Genomic DNA, 22638 nt, shown 5'->3' on the forward strand with positions numbered 1-22638 from the left:
CTTACATAGAGTTATGTCTCAAAAAGAAATTTTTTTCCCTAATATGTTTTTTATAAAGCAAATATGATTTTCAAAAACCTTTACTTTGCTTTTGAATTTTTTTAAATTTAATTTTTTTTAAAACAAGATAACATAACATATAAACTTTAGTAGGATAGTAATTTTCTTACGCCATCTTTATTAACATCCATAGGTGTTATGAGTTCATCAGCCATTATTTCTATAACTCTTTTATTATGTTCAGGGTGGAGAAATACAACAAACTCACTCATATTGAGAATGTTGTTTCCATCATAATCAGCATTTTTCCAATTTTTTGCTTCTCGCAAAAACTCATTTTTTTCATCAACTGAAAAAAACAAAAATTTGAATGATATACAAAAAAATTTGAAATTAAAGTTTATAACTAAATTCATTAAAACAAACTCTTTGAAAATTTTAATGAACAGTACTGTGATTTTTTAATTGTAACCCCCTGGTAAAGTTAAGTAACCCCTGGTCAGGTTAAGTAACCCCCTTAAAAACGGTTAATCATTAGTTAATCATTTATGGTATTTGTCATACTTTTCATTTTTTTATAAAAAAAATAAAAACATTAAAAGAATGTTCAATGTTTCTAATTTGACATCTTACCAAGGAAACAAGATCATCAATAAAACATAGAAACATGTAATTTTCAAAAAGCTCATTAATTAAACATTTTTAAAAAGCTAATTAAGTAATTGCAAACCACAAATATCTGATGACATTTTTCAAATTATGGTTTTTAAATTAACAACTTAATAAAAATAATGATTGGTATTCATTTGGTTTTTAATTGGTCTATTTTTTTTTTGGTATTATTTCATTTATAAAATCCTTTCAAAGCAATTTATTGCAAAGTAATATAAAAATATGTTCAAATTTTCTATAGTGAATGTATGAAATATAATCTGCCAATATAAAGAGATTTCCCCCTAACCTAAATAATAGTAAAAATGGTGATATGCTTATTAGGGTATGCCAAATTTTTTGAAAATTGAATTTTGTATTGCATAACTTTAAACATAACAAGTTTAAAACTACTGATAGTAATATTAATATTGATAGTAATAAACAAGAGACAAAAACATAAAAAAGTTTTAACTACCAGAAAATCTCAGACACTATTTTACCAAAAAACAGTGGGAAAGAAGGATAAACTTTTAACTTTTTTTAAAAAACTTAAAAAAATGTAAAAAAATATCATGACTTTCCAAAAACAATAACTTCACTTTCTAAAAACAATAATTTCACTTTCATAAAAACAGCAAATTTTAACAATCTGCCATTATCATGAAAAAATTTCAATATGATAAATTTTATTTATCTTACCATTCCAATAAAACGTATCATATTTACACAGAATAAAGCTACCAAATTTAAATGTATTAATGTTAGTTTACTAATTTGTTTAGGAACTTTAAATACCATTAAAAAAAATTTTTATATTGTTATATTGTTTAAAACTAATAGTATCTATAAATTCTGGGTTAAATTGATAATAGCTCCTAGTTTCAGGAACTGCTCTACTTTTTAAATCTCTTCATGATGATGGCAGATTGTTAAAACTTTGTCACATCTTTTTACATTAAATTATTGTTTATGAGTTTTATTTGGGCATTTCTAAAATCACATTCTTACTATAAAACTAACTGCTAAATTTGATTTTTCTAAATTAATAAATCTTATCTTGAATTATTGTAAAGTTTCAAAAAAATTTATTGATTTTCTAATTTTTTATACTCTGATTTTCTATTTTATTATTCAGGAATTATCTTTTCCCAGATATATCTGGAATTCCGGATATTTCTTTTCACTTTTAGTTTTTCTGGATTTCCAAAATTTAAATAACCACTATAAGCATTTCTTATTTAAATATTAAAACTAAATGAATTCAGAATAAAAAAAAAATTAAAAAGAATATAATGAAACAAGAATATATTATAAGAATATAATAAAACAAGAATATATTATAGCAATATAAGAATATCATAAAACCAATAAAAAAGAGTACAATGAAACAAGAATATAGTGTAACAATAAAAGAATACCAAGGCAATACAAAACTAAGCAGTGATAGAAATCTTTTATCTTTTTCGAATGCAAAATATAGTTTTTTGCCTCTTTAACAAGGTTGTTTAATTGTAACTAAGTTGTTAATGTTAAAAATGTCAATGAAGAGTTAGAAATAGGTAATAAATTTCTTCTATACTGTGCCATAGCAGGATATTTTTTTACTGTTAATAGTTCTTATTAAATAAAACAACTCGATGTTAAAATTTTAGAATTAACAAATATCAATTAAAATAATGATTTTAAAATGTGATATTTTTCTTTTTTATTGATGTAATGTTACAACAGGATGTTTTTTTTTTACTTTTGGATTTTAGCTAATTAAACAAGTTGCTGTTAACATTTTAACATTAAAAATATCATATAGAATGATCAAAATCCAAATGGAACAAGTATAAACCAAAAAAATTTTGAAGACAATATTTTCAAAGTTTGTTAAAGTTTGTTAAAATTGTTACTTATTCAAAGTCAAAAAAAATTTTTTTTTTTGAGAAAAGTGGGGCATGGGGCAATTTTAACACATGTCTATCAGGACTACACAAATGGCAAAATTTTAAAAGCTCCAGTTTGTCTGAAAACTAGTGAGAAATCTATTGAAAGATTACACTACTAAAAAGTGGGGCATATGACCCAACCCTCCCTGGTGTCTTGCACCCTGGAAACAACTTTAGCATGCATATTCATCAGCAGTACAGAAATCCCAAAAGATTCAGAGCTCCGACTAGTCTCGAAGGCAGTGAAAAATCAATTGCAATATTCTACTATAAAAAGTGGGAATCGTGCCCAGTTATCAATAAATGCAAATCCATATTGTGGATCAAAACCCTTATGTTTTCTGAAAGATCAATGAATATAGAATGATGTATAACTTTTTTTTTAATATCATTTGGTGTCCTTTTTAGTGTTGATATCTAGTGTTCTTCTTAGTGTTGATATCTAGTGTTCTTCTTAGGGTTGATATCTGGTGTCCTTCTTAGTGTTGATATCTGGTGTCCCTTGGTCTAACTTTTTAGTCTAGCTGATAGATCTTTTATCTGAATACATCTTCTATTTAAATACATTTTCATCATCTTTTTTTATTTTAAGAATATTTAGACAATCCAATTCACCTCCATTAAGTATATTACTGCTCCCACCAGACCAATGATTACATTAGTAGAGTCTCTTCTGATTGGTGTTAAGAATGCGCTTATATTCCTCATTGTAGAATACAAGTCCTCTATCTATCCGTGATGCGGTAGCTATGGTTTCAGTTGCTCCAACATTCTTTTTAATTCTTTTAAACCAACATTCTTTTTAATTCTGGCTAATGAAATATTAGAAATATCTTCATAATATCTATATTTTTTTAAATATTTTGTACCAGAATTTTGAATATCTTGTTTTCATTTTTATTAATCTCATTTTCTTCAGAGTTAAACTCTTCGCAATTTTCATGTTCCTTATTTTGTTTATCTTGAGCATAAGCATTTTCTTAAGTCATGTGGCTCTTCTCGTGATTTTATTTTCTTCTACTCTTCTTTGTTTTCACCTTTCTACCTCTGAGTGGATAAACTCTTTAGGATATCCAATCATACCTTTTGCATAAACCAATTCATCATTTTTCTCCTTAGAATGCAGCTGTGGTGTAGTGGTTAGAGTTCTGGCTTCAAAACTGGTCTATGGTTCGAAGCTGGCTCTGGTCATATATGCATCATTGGTAAGGAAGGAGGTATAAACTTCCTGGCTGAACACTATTACACGATACTTTATGTATGTGAACCGGGGCAAAGAAATATCATACAATAACAATCCACCAATTCAAATAGTTTGTCAATGATGCATATATGATACATTAAACTTTATAACTTTACTTATTTAATCTTTTTTTAATTATTTATTCTTTTTTTACTATATCTTTTTTGAGAAATCAGAGTATCCATTCTCTATGTTTGAGAAATCAGAGTATCCATTCTCTATGTTTGAGTCTTGTTACCAAATTTTTGGTAAAGTATATATATAAAACACTGGTCATTAGTAACTTTCTAGAAAGTTTATTGTAAAGATCAACCAAGAATCACTACAGTGACACCATTTAATGTAAAATGAAACAGAATGTATAACTAATAATAAATATTAATAGTTTAAATGTGCTTTTGTTTAATTGAGCTTAAATGTGCTTTTGTTAAATTTAATTACTCTAAAGACAAACTGAACATTTATATAATATTTTATAAACTTTTACATGTAAGTAAGGAATAATGGATACAATTATTATTGGATCAGGCTCGGACAGGAATGACGTGTGATCACACACTGTAACTGACCACACTTATAATATTCCTAACAATTTGACTACGGGGGTATTCATGTTTTAACAACTTGAATAGGCATGTATTTTTTATGATTAAATTAAATATAATAATTTATTTGAAACTATTTTTTCATGTCTCTCTGAAAATCTTTTGAAAAATAATTTTTTAAGTTACTTTAAATTATGAATAACTTCAATTAAATCTTCCCTTGCAACGGAATGATATAATTGCTTTTTTTTGTTTCTATTTTTACAAAGGATTGTTTGAAACTTATTTTTTTAAATTTGACTAACTAATCGGAGCATGAATGATTAAAAATTACTATTTTAAATAGATTACGGTATTTTTAAAAAAACCTAACTTTTTTTTGCAACATTTTGGAAAAAAATAAATGTTTATTCAATTTAAAAATAATAAATATAAGACTTTTTAATGATTTAAATAAAATTTGTTTATTCATTAAACAATGATTAGAAGTAATTTGTAAAATATCTATAATAAAATGTTTCAAAAGATAAATTTTTAAGCAATCTATTTTAAACGCATCTAAAAACGTAACAAAAGGTAACTTTCGCTTCGAGTTTGAGTTTTTTGAGTTTTATTTTAGTGCTTATATATTTTCTTTTTTGTAAAAAATTGTTTTCTATTTTCATTATTATATTATTTTAATTTTCTTCCTAGTTTTAGTTTAGCTTGCGTTTCATTTTTTAGCGCGTTTCTAAAATGTTTAAAAATCATCTAAACAGTCGTGGTCAAGTTGACAAAAAAATAAAATCATATATGTAGTTAGCAATAGCACTCAAGCACATGCCATTCCTGTCCAAGCCTGATGGATTATATAATAGGGAATTATACTAAAAAAATAACTTTAAAATTAAAAACATGCTCAAATAAACCCTAACTCTAACTCTAACCATAAGTTTTTAATTTATGTTTTTAATTTTTTTAATACAAATTTTTAATATTTATTTAATGTATAAAAATAACCAATAAATTTAAGTTGTACATTCTGTTTTAAACTTTTTTGTTTTCTATAATAGTGCAAAGAAACAATTAATTTTAAAACTTGGATTTACAATTAACAGTACACATGAGATGTCAGTGTAGTGCGTAGATTAGCAGTACACATGAGATGTCAGTGTAGTGTGTAGACTAGAGGTGTTTAAGAAAAAAAAATATTTTAAATCCGAATACACAAGAAGCCAAATTTGAGGTAAATATAAAAAAAAATCAATTACAAAAAAAAAAAATACCAAAAATATTGATATTTACCTTGTGCTCAAGCAGCAAAATGCTCCAAATTTATCCTAATTTATTTGGCTTTGAGCACAAGGTAAATGTCAATATTTTATAATTTTTTTTTTCTAATAAGATCATAATGGTCCAAATTATTTTTTGAGATTGTTGTGTATCCTAGTTTTTTCATAATTGCTGTTTTAAATTAAAAAGAACATTTTGGAAAAAAATAGTTTTGCGTAAACACGCAAAAAAAGAATTTTGCGCAAATACGCAAAAAAAATTTTATTCTTTATTTTTTTATACATAAATTATGTGAAATATTGACATTTGCGAAATATTGACATTTACCTTGTGCTCAAAGCCAAATAATTTAGGAACAATTTGGCGTATTTTGCCGCTTGAGCACAAGGTAAATGTCAATATTTTTGGAATTTTTTGTTTGTAATTGTATTTTTTTATAATTGCCCCAAATTTGGCTTCTTGCGTATTCCTGTTTAAAAACTTTATTTTTTTGAACACCCCTTGTGTAGATTAGCAGTACACATGAGATGTCAGTGTAGTGCAAAATTTAAAAAAACAAACAAGAGATTTAGTATTCTAAGAAAGAGCTTTTTTAGACAATAACTTTTTTGATCAATTTTTTGCAAGTGTTAATTGCAATTCCTTAGGAATCTGAGATTTATTGAGAAAACGACAAACTTGAATTAATCTCACTGATTAATTTATGTTTGTTGTTTTCTGGGAGACTGAGATTATTTGAGAAAACAACAAACTTAAATTAAATAAAAATTAAAAACAACAAACTTAAATTACTGGAAGATATGACTGCAACATTTTATTTGAAACAAATTACTGGTAGATGTGACTGTAATGTAGTAACAGAAACTAAATACTGGAAAAAATGACTGCAACATATTATAGGAAATAAATTACATGAAGAAACTACTTCTGATAATACTCGAATGATATTATTGGGAACAAATTACAGTGGCAAATTTCTATTCTACTTTCCTTTGAGTTAAATTTATTTAATTTTTATTCTTTATAATTATTATATTCTAAACACTTTTGTTCTGTATTTTTTAGCAATTATTTTATTAGGTAATTTATCATATAGTATTTTGATTTTATAGTAGTAATTATATTATTTGTTGATTTTACTTAAATGTAGCACACAAAAAAAGAAGAAACTATTTACGAAAAAGTGAAAACAGTGACTTTTTAAAATTAATCTAGAAAGGGCGCATAGAGAAGCAGATCCCATTTATTAAAAATCTACAAAAACAGAGAAAAATCTTCAAAGGCAGAGAATTTTTAGGAACAATCTAGAAAGACAGTGAAAGCAGAGAACTTTAATGAAAAATCTAGAAAGACAGTGAAAGCAGAGAGTTTTTAAAGAAATCTAGAAAGATAGTGAAAGCAGAAAATTTTTAAGAAAAATCTAGAAAGACAGTGAAAACAGAAAGCTTATTGAACTAGCAGTTCCCTAACATTATACAATTATTAAATAGAATCTTTGGCATAAACTTTTTTAAACTCATTAGGTGTAAACATATTCAAAAATAGTTTTTATTAACAATAATAGTAAAGTAATAACAAAAACTTACTTGCTTGGTCAGTATTATTTAAAGAATTCAAGTCAAGATCCATTAGTTGAGACTTATATTCAATCCAAGATACAAGTTTGTCTTTATTAAGATCAACTCTCTCAAATATTTTTTCACTGTTACTTTTTGCTTCATTAAAATGTTCCGTTATTCTAAAAGCAATAACAAAATTTTAAAGTTTTTTTTTTTTTAATTTAGTAAGGGAAACCATGGTGCTGTGAGAAAAATACTAATAAGAGAATAAAAACATTTATTAAATAAAAAATTTAATTTCTAACAAAATAATGTGACACTATCATCTATAACACAAACCCATGACATTGATGCAAACTGTAATCCTATAAATTCTAACAGATTCCTTAATGTTCAACAATATTTTTAAATACTAGTTCTAGTCATTATGATAAAACCTACATTGGTAACATTAAATTTCTCAGCTGAAATAAGAAACAATAAAATATTGCAATGTATTGAATATAAAAACTTATATTGCAATGTATTGCAACATAAAAACTTATATTGCAATGTATTGAACATAAAAGCTTATATTGCAATTCATTGAACATAAAAATTTATATTGCAATGTATTGCAACATAAAAATTTATATTGCAATCTATTAAACATAGAAACTTATATTGCAATGTATTGAACATAAAAACTTATATTGTAATGTAACATAAAAACTTATATTGTAATGCAACATAAACACATATATTAAAATGTATTTCAACATAGTTACTATTATTATTTTCAACATAGTATTACAGTGATAAAGTTATTTTTATTCGAATTAAGAATCCAGTTGTACCACAAAAAGAGGGAACTACAAAAGTGTAGCACACAGTGGCATCAAGTATATATATAGATAACAAAATATTTTTTTTGCGCTATAACGACTTCACTCATATTATAATTACTCATTTGAGCATATTCTATTGAAATTAAAATTATTGTACTTCCCCACAATGATATACATAAAAAAAGGTAGCCTTAACGCTTTTTCTTTTGTTGATTTTACTCAGTTGCATTTCCTTAACGTCAAACATCCTTGTGAAAAGTCAGCAACTAAGGAAAACCTCGACAGATGTTAGTGAAATAAATGATTTAAGTTAATAAAGCGTAAGCCCTACTTAATATCGTAAAATATCGTGAAAATCAAAGTTTTGTGTTTTGCCTTAAGAAAAAAATAAGAGTTTTAGTGAAAGAAAAATCTGCATTTTTTAGTTGCGCATTTTGTACACATACAGTGTGTTAAAAGTTTGGAAAATAATTAAATAAATCAACCAATTCCTAAATTATTGTTTTTAATCATTAAAATAATAATATATACTTATAAAAATATTCAAAAACTATCAAAAGTACAAACTGTCACCATTTAGCATTTTTATGCAAATTTGCGGTTTTATACAATAAACACTCTCAAAACTCTCAAAAGGGAAGGGTGGACAATTTTTTGTTTGAATTTTTTCTGGGAAATCAGATGAAAAAGCTTTGGTTTTTTAGTAAATGCATTTGCCTATCTATTGGAAAAAAATATATTACTGCAGCTTTGATATTAAATAAAAACAATGAAATATAGGCATTTACTAAATGTTGACCACATAACTTTGTTTCCTTATGGAGTTAAATTAACATTTTTGATTGCGGACATTCTAATCAATAGAAACGTTTTTAATTTAATTTAAAATAAACATTAGTTTAAAAAAAAAAAATAAGATTAAGAATATTTCTTTTATTTACAAAAGATGCGTGAAATATTAAAAATAATAAAGCAAAAGAATCTTATGTTTTACCCTAAAAAACTGTACGAGTTAGCAAATGGTTTAATATAACCCCATTAGGGTACAATTAGGTGGATAATATGATAAAGTTCAACTGGAATTTTACAAAAAACATGCTGAATTTAGCTTTCAGAAAAAATAAATCGTTTTTAATTAATAGATTGGCGGAAAAGTATTGGCCTGTAACTTTTTTCTTGACATATTTTTTGATTTTTTTTTAACCATCTGATAGCCCTAATTCTTGCACATCTATTGATCTATATATAATTTGTCTTTAGTTGTATTGCGATTAAACATAGTCGAGAAGAAAATCATTTGCTGCTTAATTTTCAATTCAAGTTGAATTTGAACGCTTCTGAAGCTGCCCGAAACATTTGTGAGGCCTATGGAGACGGAACAATGCCAATTCGTACAGCACAAGACTGGTTCAAGATATTCTGTGAAGAAGGAGACCGATTAACCAATATGCCGAGTTCTGGGCGTCAAAATGAAGTCAATTGCCAAGCAGTCATCAACAGAATTGAAGAAGATCCGTCAATGAGATGCCTAATGTTGGCTGACGAATTTGATTGTCACCACTCAACAATTGAGGACATTTTGCACAAGGCCGGAAAGAAATGCTTGAAGTCCAAGTGGGTTCCGTACGAGTTGACCGATGCTCAAAAGAAGAAATGCTTTGATGCTTGCAATCGATTGTTTGAACGTTACAGCAATGACCAGCTTGGACTTGGAACAAATTGAGACTTGCGATGAGAAATATGTGGCCTTTGAACTTATTATTAGAACTTATGCTGCATAAATTAAAATTAAAGTACTTTATGAATAATTTATGCATGATGTAATTTATTACAAATATAACTTCTTTATTTAACAATATGCAAACTTAACTGTTTAAACATATATTGACTTTGGCAAAAAAATTTTACTAAAAATTTTCTATAAAATCAACTTATAATTTTCTCTTACAAGTTCATCTTTGCATGGTAAATCTCAATATTTTGTGAAAAATTTTTTCTAATCTGATCCTAATGGTTTTAAGCTTTTTTTTAGATTGTTGTGTATCCTAGTCTTTTCATAATTAATGTTTATATTAAAAATAATTTCACAAAAAAATATTTCAGCACAAATGCACAAAAAAAAAAAATTTTTTTTTTGCATAAATTATTCAAAATCTTTTTTATATTTTAAACAACACTTATGAAAAAACCAGGATACACAACAATTTAAAGAAAAAAATTGAACCATTATGATCACATTACAAAAAAATTTTTTACAAAATATTGAGATTTACCCTGCACTCAAAGCCAAATAATTTAAGAACAATTTGGGCATTTTTCGAGGTAATTTGCCGTTTGAGCACAAGGTAAACGCCAATATTTTTGGAATTTTTTTTTCTGGTAATCGCATTTTTTTTATTTTTGCCCCAAATTTGGCTTCTTGAGTATTCATGTTAAATGTGTATTCATGTTATGTATTGTGTATTCATGTTAAAAAAAATTTATTTTTTTTAACACCCCTAATATATATATATATATATATATATATATATATATATATATATATATATATATATATATATATATATATATATATATATATATATATATATATATATATATACACATGCCATAGTTGTTTATGATTATTTTTGTTCATTTATTTGATTATTTTTCTCTAAAACTTAAAAATGAAAATTTAGCACATAGAAAAAATCAGGAATAGATGCTATTTAGAACTGAAACAAAGAAAGAATGTCTTCTCGAGATTTAAACCTAAATGTGTTTTAGCACTGCTCGTAAGGTATGCGTGTCCAAAATATTATTTAATACATAAAGTAAAAGTTTCTGCTTCAAATGCAGCACCTACTACATAGCAAATTTTCTGTTTATTTTATTTGGTTACTAACTGAACAATATTTGGTTACTAACTGAACAATATTTGGTTACTAACTGAACAATAGTTTAAAAAGAAATGAACAATATTTGGTTACTAACTGAACAATATTTGGTTACTAACTGAACAATATATGGTTACTAACTGAACAATATTTGGTTACTAACTGAACAATATATGGTTACTAACTGAACAATATATGGTTATTAACTGAACAATATATGGTTACTAACTGAACAATATATGGTTACTAACTGAACAATAGTTTAAAAAGAAATAACTTAAAAACTACTAGCATAAATAAATTACGTTAATTCAGATTGCAGAGAAAACTTCAAGCTTAAAATTTTTTTCCCCTGCTATTACACATAAAATATTTTATTAACCACCCATTTGGCTAAAACTTATCCAAACTGTTTACAGTATTTTTTATATATTATTAAGAACCTAAAGAGTTTCTTATATCCTTTACAATACATTTAAATATTTGTATTTTTATGGGTAATATTTTCTATGGCCTTTGTGCAATGTCTTTTCTACTATCACATGTTATTTAATTTTTGTGATGACTTTAGGTTGCACAAGTTGTTCATTTTCTTACACTTTAATCGGGTAACATAATTCAAATGAGGTTTCTGTGACAGCATTAAAGTTTATCTATGCTAAAAATACCTAATTTGATTTAAATTATCTTATAAAGAGTTTTAATAGTATTTTTAGTTTGGATACATGAGTTTTTTAGTTTAATTTTGGGCTTTCTATTAGAATTATTTATTGAGTTTTCGTATTTTCTTATTTTATTTATTTTATTAGGTATTTTTTTATATTATCATTATAATGCGGTAATGGTCTACACCATTACCGCATTATAATGATAAAACAATTAAAAAATTTTTTTTTGATGTTTTAATGTTGGAATTTTTACCGTGTAATATGAATTAGCATATCTCCAGAAATGTTTAAATTTTTTTCCAGTTTCTTCCAAATTTCAACAGAGTTGCAGAGTTTAATTGATTTACGCTGGAATAATCTCAAAACTGCATTATTGCCATTAACATATATTATATTCCCAGATGATGTCTCGTCCATGTGAGACATCATCTGGGAATATAATATAGCTAAAATTATACTCTCTTTCCGCAGAAGTTATTGAAGCATCGCAAAGGCAGTTCCTTGCATTTCCACATTCTTTGAATAAATATGTTGCTTTTCCTAGAGTGAATTTACACAAATCTAACAGATTGTAAGAAATGTAACAATCAAATGTTTCTTAGTGTTGCTTCTGAATGACACGAGTTAAACACATCTGACACATCTGGTTGCACAGAGCTACATCTGTTGTTGAATCAGCTAGTATAATAAAAACACTATTTTTTGTTAACTGCACCAAATTTTTCACCAAGCTTATGTTTTTATGATGTCTTTCCACTGGCTGACAGCTGCCTCAATTGTTCATTAAGTATTGGATCCACTGTAATGAGAAGTTTTAACAAGGCTTAAATGTTTCCTTGTCGCAAATAAGGTTGCAAAATGGCAGTAGCAATATTGTTTTAATGCCCAGGCTACGGCATGCATTGCCTGACATGGGTATGAAATGCTTTTATTATGTTTTTTAAAACAAAACAGATTTGTTCCATAACAATTTTAATGCTTTGGTCTAAAAATTGATGAGTGGATTTTCCTACTTTAGAGATAAAAATGTGTTGAATGCTGCAGAGTGGGCAACCGATACTTCATGTCTAACAATATTGTAAAAATGGTGAGATCTGCCAGTTAGTTCAAACAGGCATCCAGTCACAAAAATATTGTTAGCATCACCATTAAAACTTATTTATACACTGCATAAAAATTTCTCTCTTCTTGTCAAAGCTGAGCTAGGTACCAACTGTATCATCTGGTTCGTTATCAATAATGCGTTTATAACTTCCTGATACTGTGTTCTTTACAGAACTTGGTTAAGTTGGATGGGTACAAGTTATAAAACTTACCTCTTGTCCTGCTGCTGGCCTTTGACAAAGTTTATTTGAATCATCTATGTTATCTAATGTTCGGAGGTATTGAATACTAATATGGTCCGATGTTTGTGAAATTAAAAAGTCAAATGGATTACTGTGACTAGATAGCTTGTATGTAATTGATTCCAATATATCTGCTGAATCACAAGGTGTAGGATTAGTTGATGATGATGCAAAGAATCCAGGGAGAGTTTTTTGTCCTTATTGTTACATCTTGAACTCAGATTGAAATTTTTTTTCTTTTCTTTACCAGATTTCTGTTTTTTCATTTTTTTTTTGGAAAATAAAAATTGGAAAATGCAAAACACAATTTAAATTACACATTAAAAATTTTAATTTAATAAAATTTAGAATACCTTTAATAATATATTAAAATTGCATTACACATATATTAGAATTATAAATGAGCATGAAAATTAAATAAAATACCTTATAAGTCCTTTGTTTGAATCTTTATTGAAATATTATAATCAAAAAGTTCTTATTAGTAGTGATTGACCAAAATTCCGTTCGGTTTCAATTCCGGCCACAACTCTGATTGGATTTTTTGGTTCCTGTTCCGGTATTTTTAAGATTTTGTTTCCGACCCAAATATATGGTTCAAAATGCTACCGAAAATGGATATCTTAAAGCTTTATCAAGCATTATCATTTTGATAAAATAATAAAAAAAAAAGTTTTTTAAATTAAATGATAAGCAAGAGAATAAAGGGAAATAAGATTTTGCTTTGTTTAAAAACGAAATAATTTTCTTATTTAAAGTAATATTCATATATTAAATGCGGTAGTGGTGTAGTGGTAAAGCGCTCGCTTCATAAGCGAGAGGTTCCAAGTTCGATCCCCACCACGTCCCTGGTAGTACTGCGCTCAACTTGTTTCGGCCTTGAGGAGGTGAATAACAAAAAAAAAAAAAATATCTTGTAAAGTTTTTTATTGTAATTATTTGAAAGATAATGTTGTTGTTATGAGTATAATTTTTATATGTATATATATATATATTAAATATTACAATTAAATAAAAAAATGCAACTTTTATCCTGATTTTATCTAATCTATAAAGTGTTGAATTATCTGTTGTTTCTCTTCAATCAACTCTTTTTTAAGTTTAGCGCAACAGTTCTTAATTGCATTTATGCAAGAATTTCCCTAGGAAAACAATGCCCAATTGGACAACTACTTCAATTTGACAACAATATCAACACTACATTTTCCTTAATGGAATTGTAGTGTTCAATTCCCTTAAGGAAAATGTAGTGTTGAAATTGTTAATATTTGTCCCAAGATGGCGTATTTTTAATTATTGTCCAAAGGGAATTTTTGATGTAGCAATAAATATTAGAAATACAAAAAACTTGCCAATTATATTTTTAACATTTGTACATTTAACATTTAACATTTGTACATTGTAACATTTGTACATTGTAACATTTGTACATTGTAACATTTAACATTTGTAACAATTATATTTTTAACATTTGTATCTGACGCAAACCAGCAACATTGAAAAATGGTCTTATATTTCTTTCTAACATAATGAATTCAAAAAGAAAAACAATTTTAGCTTAGAAATACTTCATAATTGAAGCAAACAATCCAAGTTCAATAAAAAGCACTGAATAGTTCAGTGCAAAGAACTGACTTGTTAAAATCTACAATTCCAAACTGGGTTCAAGCTTCTTCAAAAATTGACTCTGAATCAATTCTGAAAAAGGTCAAAAAAGTCAATATTTGAAATGATAGTTTTTGACCTCCAACCGTGGTCTATTGTCAATGATGCTGGGTTTTTGAGGTACCATGTTCTTGTTGCTCCTAATTACAAAATTGCTATTAAAAAATACTACAGAAGTTTACTGGATCTAACTTATGAAAAAATAAAATTTGCTCTCAAGGAAAAGTTGGTTCAATCAGAAGCTAAAAGTGTGTCAGTCTGTCTTGATGCATGGTCATCATTTCATCATGGCTACCTGGGGAAGAAAGTTCATTTTATTTGCAAAGATTGAGACTGTGCCAAATTCTGCATTTCTTGTTCTCAATTTGATAAAAGGCATACCCCAAAAAAATTTTCAACAAGATCAAAACAAGAGGAGTTAAAAATTTCTTCAAAAAATGAAGTTTGCTTCAGAGACAATGCAGCAAATGTAAAGACAGCCTTTAATTAACCAAGCTGTAATTATGTGTCACCTGAATGCCTTAACCACTCCCTTCAATTTGCCATCAAATAAGAACTATTTTCACACGCAATCATAGACAGACTAATTGTGAAGAGTCGAAAACTCTGTTCTTATACATTCCATTGTACTGCTTTACAGACAGCAAGAAATCCAAATGGATACAAAAGTCATCGCTTGGCGATGTTGCCATTGCTGCCACCTTAATCAAATTTTCTTCAGTGGGAATTGATATTTTCTGTCCAAGTTTGAGCCTCTGTGAAAAAGCGGTGTACATTTTAAGTGTTTTAAAATGCACTTTTTTACCTGACAACATTTTTGAAGCAACAAAAATGTTGTCAGGTGTTGACTCTTCCATCAATTTTTGTATTCCAATTGTGACAATAATAATTAAAGCTTTGGAAACATATATTTGGAAACAATATCAGTGTTCAGGAGTTGAAAATTGCTATAAAAAATGTAATGGAAAAACATTTTTCACTAATTGAAAAAAAAGAACATTATTCAGATGCTATTCTAATGGAACCAAGATACAAATGGTATATTTTCAGATCTCAAGGTGTTTTGCAAAATGCTAAACACGTTGCCATGTCCCATATGGACAATTTTGTAGCATCGAATGATTTTTTGGATAGTCCAATGTTTTCTCAATGTCTTGAGTTTTGGAAAAGCTATGAATAATATGCAAATTCCAAAATCAAGTTAGAGTTGACTAAGGTGCCAAAAAAGTACCTCACATCACCTTCAGATGTTGAAAGACTGTTTTCTACAGCTGGAGATATTCTCTCAAAGGAAAGAAAAAAAATCCATCCAGAAAATTTGGAAAAACTTCTTTTTTGCCAAAAAAATCTTCCAATTGCTGGATCATGTTATTAGTTACTTTTATTAATTTATACTGTTTCTCTAAAAACAATTTATAAAACTATATATATATATATATTATACTAATTTATTATTGCTCTGTTCTTTAAGAACATTGAGCACTCTATTTGTAAAATACACTAACATAATTTACATATATATATATATATATATATATATATATATATATATATATATATATATATATATATATATATATATATATATATATATATAATTCTATAAATTGTTGCATTTGGGAGTAAAAAATTCTTATGCCAACAAATACGCCACTTTTAATTACTTTTGACTTTTGTCCAACATTTCCGTGTTGTCGGAAAGGTAAAACCATTAATTTAATTGCAAATTAATCGTTTTTTAAAAAAAACGCAAATTTAACTGACCAGAATATTTTTAAAAACATTCTAAATTTCTTTAAAACATTCTGAATGTTTTTAATAATATAAACAATGTTTTTATTTTAATTTTTTTTAATAAAATTTTTTTATTTTAATTTTTTTTAATAAAATGTTTTAATCTTTATTTTTATTTTACTGTAAATCATGCACAGAATGTTGCTACATCGACTATCTTATAGCCTAACTTGCAAGGCATTGCTGCTACATTGACTGAGGGTTTGGTTGGGGCAGGCAGTCTATCAAGTAATAAAAAAAAAATTTTGGTCTTGCATTTTAATTTTTACTTTTTGTCAACAAAATACGGAAAAAACTTACTGACAACCAGTAAGGAGTTCCGATTGATCACTACTTATTAGTAAACCAATAAATTTGGTACTCAGATCATCCCAAGTATTTAAACATGTCAAATACAATTAAGGTAACCATAAAATTACTGGCCGCTATCAATTATAATAACTTATTGAATTGCATACATTTTTAAAATACAATTCCCTCGAGTTACAAATGTATGCAACATTAATAACCTTTTAAAAATAGCATAAAACCCTATTATTTAATAAACTTATTTTAATATAGGTGTGGGAAAACCACAAATACTTACAAATACAATGTGATATTAGACCTACACATTTTTATGCATTTTATTATTATTATGTATATATGTATGTTTAAAATAAATTAAAGATTAGATTAGTTTTATTTTTTTTTTGTTATCATTTTGTAATTTTGATTTACTTTTAAAATGAAAAAACAACTAAAATAACATCTCAGAAATATATAAAATACTTTTCAATAACTTTTTAAATAACTGCTCAATAAAACTACAATATAAAAACTTTTTATATTCAAAGTCAATTACAAGACCATTTTTTGAGCACTGTTGTGTATTTATTCAAAAATGCTAGTTAAAATGCAGAATCAAACAAAAGCGTATACTATCTATAAAAAACAATTTCTCAAGTTTCAAATTTTCAAGAAAAAATTTATTTTTTTTAACTTTTTTTTAAATATAATCTAAAACAATTTACAGTATAATCAAAATACATAAAATTATATAATAAAATCAAAACCTTTGATTTTCAATTTTATATTAACAACTACTCTTCAAACAATAAAATACAAATCGCATTTGGTTACCATAACTTTGCAGAAAAGTTATATTTTAAGGAAACCAAAACAAAAACACGGTAAGTTTGAAGTATTACAAACCTCAGCTTGTTGCTTGTTGGTATTATAAACTATAACTTATTGGTGTGTACTGACAATTATTGGTGTGTACTGACAACTTATTGGTGTGTACAATTATTGGTGTGTACTGACAACTTGTTGGTGTGTACTGATAATTTATTTGAATAAGGTCATGTATAGCCCTTTACATCCATAATAAATGTTAAAATCCAGCATACCGAGGCTTTTTTAATAAAATCCTGGATAGGCTTTTTAGAGCCACCTCACCCCTGGTTGAGTTGTCAGCAAAAAGAGACACTTTAAATGAAAGATTATCAAGAAGATCATTAATGTAAATCAGAAACAATACAGGACCAAGAACTGAACCTTGTAGTGCCCCAGAAGCTACTAATAATGAAAAAGAGTGTTGACTTTAATACTGAGGTAAAAAATAATTAATATAATAATCTCATAAACTTTCCTAGATACACCATATGAAGCAACTTATGGAAATGATCAGTATGCTTAACTTAATCAATAGCTTTAAATATACCAAGAGGCTTGATTTGCTGCATCCATTTAATGCATGATAAAACCTTTTGATTAGATCAGTTAGCAAGTCTGCCGTAGAACAAAAAGATAAAAAGAAATGTTGATTGTCAGAGAATAGATTATTAGAATCAAAATGGAATATTAGAAACTTGTTGAATAAATACTCAATGACCTTGCTAATAATAGAGAAAAGACCGATTTGACAATAGTTGTAGGGGTAGGCAATGGAAGCCGGAGTGACTTAAATGTCTAACAATGGGTTTTTTGTTTAACTGAAATGAAAAGAAGATTATGGTCATTAAATTCAAAAGTCAATTTAAAGAAAAAGTTCTTTGCAAATTGTTCAGCCTAATCCTTGGGAGTGTTTATAAGATAAGACCCATAAATTAAAGATGGATTGTCAGACTTTTTATTTTAAAAGTGCTCAAAGAAATCTTTACAGTCTTATCACAGAGCACAGGGGAAAAACCAGGAAGTTCATGTCTCCTTCCTTACCAATGTTGCTAATCAGGTCAGAGTTAGCATCCAACCATGGACCTCTTGGTTCTGAGCCACAAGTTTAACTACTGCCCCACTGCTGCTTAAATGCTGACTTACCTTTGTTAATGACAATGCTGAAGATTTTCAAAAAGTCACTAGAACCTAACTTCTGAGATAAGATTAGTAAACTGATAACAATGGAGCTCAGCATCAAACACCATCTTTTGAAAATGAAAAAGATAAAAAAAAATGATTAAGTTGAGATATTTCAGCTGTAAGAAAGTGAAAATCATAGAGTAAAATGAGGGTTGACTCAAAACAAACAAGAAGGAATAAAGACTTTCAAACTTGCAGAGTTCTAGGAGGCTACATAGGGGGTACATTTATCAGCAAAGATTCAAAAGATATAAACCCAAGGACTGTCACAAACAAAATCACAAATAGAATCCCACTTGGCTTTAGGGCAGTAGTAGGTAGTGTGATGATAGGGTGAGTCTGAAAATGAAGGAGATAAAATATTTATAGAGATCATGCATGGTCTGAACCAAGTAAAGGATAACAAGCAGAAACTGAACACAAGCTAGGGACAGACACAAGCTCAGAGACAAGACACAAATCAAAAAGTGAAGGTAAGCAATTAGGATTGCCAGAAAAACAAGTTACAAAGTTAACTGAGTAAGAGATTGAGATACACAAAAGTTATGAGGTTTAGTGTCAACAAGGTCAGTGGTGAACTTAGCCATTTAATGTGATGAGCATTCAAATCACCAATAAATAACAACAATATTAGTTTTGGGATAAAACGAAAGGGATACTTTGATCAAACTTTAAGTTAAGGAGAGCTTGATAGAATCCCAGATAGAGCATGGTACCCCAAGAATAAGCCTTGGTCTTGCTAATTAACCCAATGTTGTAACTAGGGGCTCTTTATGTGGCCTTGATAATGAATATTAAAGGAACAACAGGGACACGGTGCAACATGACACTGTTAGTACTTTGATATTTTACAGCTCTTGATAAAATCAGCCTCTGAGAGCTGCAACAGAGTTTAAGAAACCATATTACCAGCCGGCCTCAGAACCATTAAGTATATATTTTTATATATATATGTATATGTATATATATATATATATATATATATATATATATATATATATATATATATATATATATATATATATACATATATATATATATATATATATATATATATATATATATATATATATATATATATATATATATATATATATATATAAATAAAGAAGAACCAAGTTTGAACCCCACCACTTCCATGGTAGTACCATACTCAGGTTTTTTTTCTGCTCAGAAGCCTTGTTTATCAAGGTTGGTGCTTTTTTAGCTATAGAGTAGAACAAACATTGTAATATTTTAAAAATATAAAAATAACTGCAAATACCTTTCATGGATCCATTCTTTCAATTCTTCATGGCTAATCTTATGATCTTTATTTTTATCAACTTGATGGAAAATTTTAATAAGTTTTTTATAACCTCCATAATTTTCCCACTCTAGTTTACCATCATCTAATAGTTTACCTAAAACAAAATTACTAAATATTATAATAATTAACAAGCAAAGAAAATTAAAAAAGTTTCAAGAACTTAAAAATTTAAAAAACTTATGAACAAATATATTGGGTTTATATAAAAAATTTTGAATAATTTAAAAATTTAAAAACATTGAGAACAATTTATTGGTCTATATATGCACACACCCAAATTAAAACAAGTTTAGGTTTGGTACTGCAAATAATGTGGAAATATTGTATGCGATAAAAATCATTTTTCAACCTTGCTGCATACTTTTCAACCTTGCTGGATTGATGACAGCTATCTACTCATTTTTATTTTTTTTATTCAAAATAAGAGAAAACAGTACATATATAAATTATGGTGCGATAAGGTGAAAATATGCGATAAAAAAACACAAATATAAATTTTTTGCGATAAGTAGTAATATAAATTCTAGCGATAAGGTTAATTATAATAAAAAAACAATGATAAAAAAACATGTTAATTAAAAAATATATTATTAAAGTAAATGACGAAGATGAAGATATGTTTCCCGAGCTTGGTGAATATTTTGAAGAAGATGAATTTTTTGATGAAGGTGAAGTTTTCGAAGAAGATGAAGGATTTTATGAATATGATTGATTTATTTTGATTAAACAAATTATAGATTTTATTTTCTATTATAGTTAACCTTACCACTTATTGCAAAAAATTTATATTTGTGTTTTTTTATCGCATATTTTCACCTTATCGCACCATAATTTATATATCTACTGTTTTCTCTTATTTTGAACAAAAAAAATTAAAATGAGTAGATAGCTGTCATCACTGGATCTACAAAAAAAGTTTTAATTGTTGGGATGATCCAACAATTTAAATTTTTTTTTGTACATCCAGTGATTGTTTATACACATTGTGAATGACCAAATGACATTTGTCATTTTATCATTTACAATGTGATAATCTTTTTAGTATTTAAAAAAATGGATAAAGTTTTGCTTAAATATTCAATCACTTCTATGGTAGTGAAAATGTAAGCAGAGAACTCTGAAATTGGATCTAACATTGCAATAAGATAAACTATCTTGTCAGTCACAGCTCAACACATTAAGATCAAGTTGGGAGAAAAGATGATGTAGAAGATTGGGAAAAAGTGATTTGGAGTCAAATCTTTAAGTCATAAATTACACATAAAAATTATTGCAAATTTACAAGTTAGATGACTAGGCAAAGGAAGCATAGTAAACATATGAGAATCCCCCTATCATTTTTTATGTAACTTACTCGATTTAGGCTGGCCTGAGAATAAAAGAGAAAAAAGATTCCATATGTTTAATCCCTTTTACTCTCAACAATTTCAAATCAAGCCTCAAGGGTTCCTCAAGGTTCTATATTTAACCCCATACTTATTTTAGTTTACATTATTTATCTCCCAAAAATTTTCACAAAAATTTATTCTTGTCATAATAACAAGTCAACACATTCTGATTGCTTGGAAGGGGCATTTGAGCTTGTAACAAATCTCACTTCTGCTACAGCATTTAGCTATGAACGATAATGTACTTGATGAGTCATCTACCCTTTGTCTTCGGAATAAACGAGTTTTTATTTAGTCTATTGTTAATTGAAATAAGATTTTGCTTTATAATTTAAGGGATGATTTGACTTTATATTAATATACAATAACTCATAATTGCGATTTTTATAAAGCATACAAAATTTTTCCAAGAATCTAAAAAAAGTGAAAAATCACAATTTTGAAATGTTAATTTTAATTTGGAAGCCATTGTTTTTAAAAATAACTATAAAAATAACTTTCTTAAAAACTAGACGTGCTTTTAATAATTTATTATTGTTTTGTTTTTTAAGAACATTGAGCACTATTTGTATAATACACATAATTTATATATACATATATATATATATATATATATATATATATATATATATATATATATATATATACATATATATATATATGTATATATGCGGTAGTAGTGTAGTGGTAAGAGCGCTCGCATAAGCGAGAGGTTCGGAGTTCAAAAAAAAATATATTATAGTTATTTTTAAAAACAATGGCTTCCAAATTAAAATTAACACTTCAAAATTGTGATTTTCACTTTTTTTAGATTCTTGGAAAAATTTTGTATGCTTTATAAAAATCGCAATTATGAGTTATTGTATATTAATATGAAGTCAAATCATCCCTTAAATTATAAAGCAAAATCTTATTTCAATTAACAATAGACTAAATAAAAACTCGTCTCCCACCAGGTCCCTGGAAGTACCGCGCTCAACTTAGTTTCTCCGCGCAGCGGCCTTGCTCGGCAAGGTTCGTGTTTTGGAGTTAAAGAGTTAAGAGAGGGTTGCACCACAAACAACAACTAAAAAATAAAAAAAACGATTTATTTCGATGTAAATATTTTATTAATAAGATATTTTGTTTATTGTTAATTCAATAACATAAAGTTTTAATGACATTCGTTTAATTCATGAAAACAAATCATGATCACAAATATGTTATCGGTAACTG

At 27.0% G+C, this 22638-nt stretch overlaps 1 protein-coding gene across 1 annotated transcript in view; it reads right to left on the bottom strand.

Annotated features, from left to right (window-relative positions):
* LOC100209360 (45 kDa calcium-binding protein) overlaps window positions 1-22638 on the bottom strand; it is a 35077-nt gene that overhangs the window by 9394 nt on the left and 3045 nt on the right. Inside the window, exons 2-4 of the mRNA XM_065800625.1 lie at window positions 19991-20129; window positions 7235-7386; window positions 171-349 (exon numbers count right to left, since the gene is read on the bottom strand). Coding sequence (XP_065656697.1) covers window positions 171-349; window positions 7235-7386; window positions 19991-20129 — 470 coding nt within the window. The remainder of the gene's footprint in view (window positions 1-170; window positions 350-7234; window positions 7387-19990; window positions 20130-22638) is intronic.

Source organism: Hydra vulgaris, chromosome 06 (assembly GCF_038396675.1).
Source record: "Hydra vulgaris chromosome 06, alternate assembly HydraT2T_AEP".
NCBI lineage: Eukaryota > Metazoa > Cnidaria > Hydrozoa > Anthoathecata > Hydridae > Hydra > Hydra vulgaris.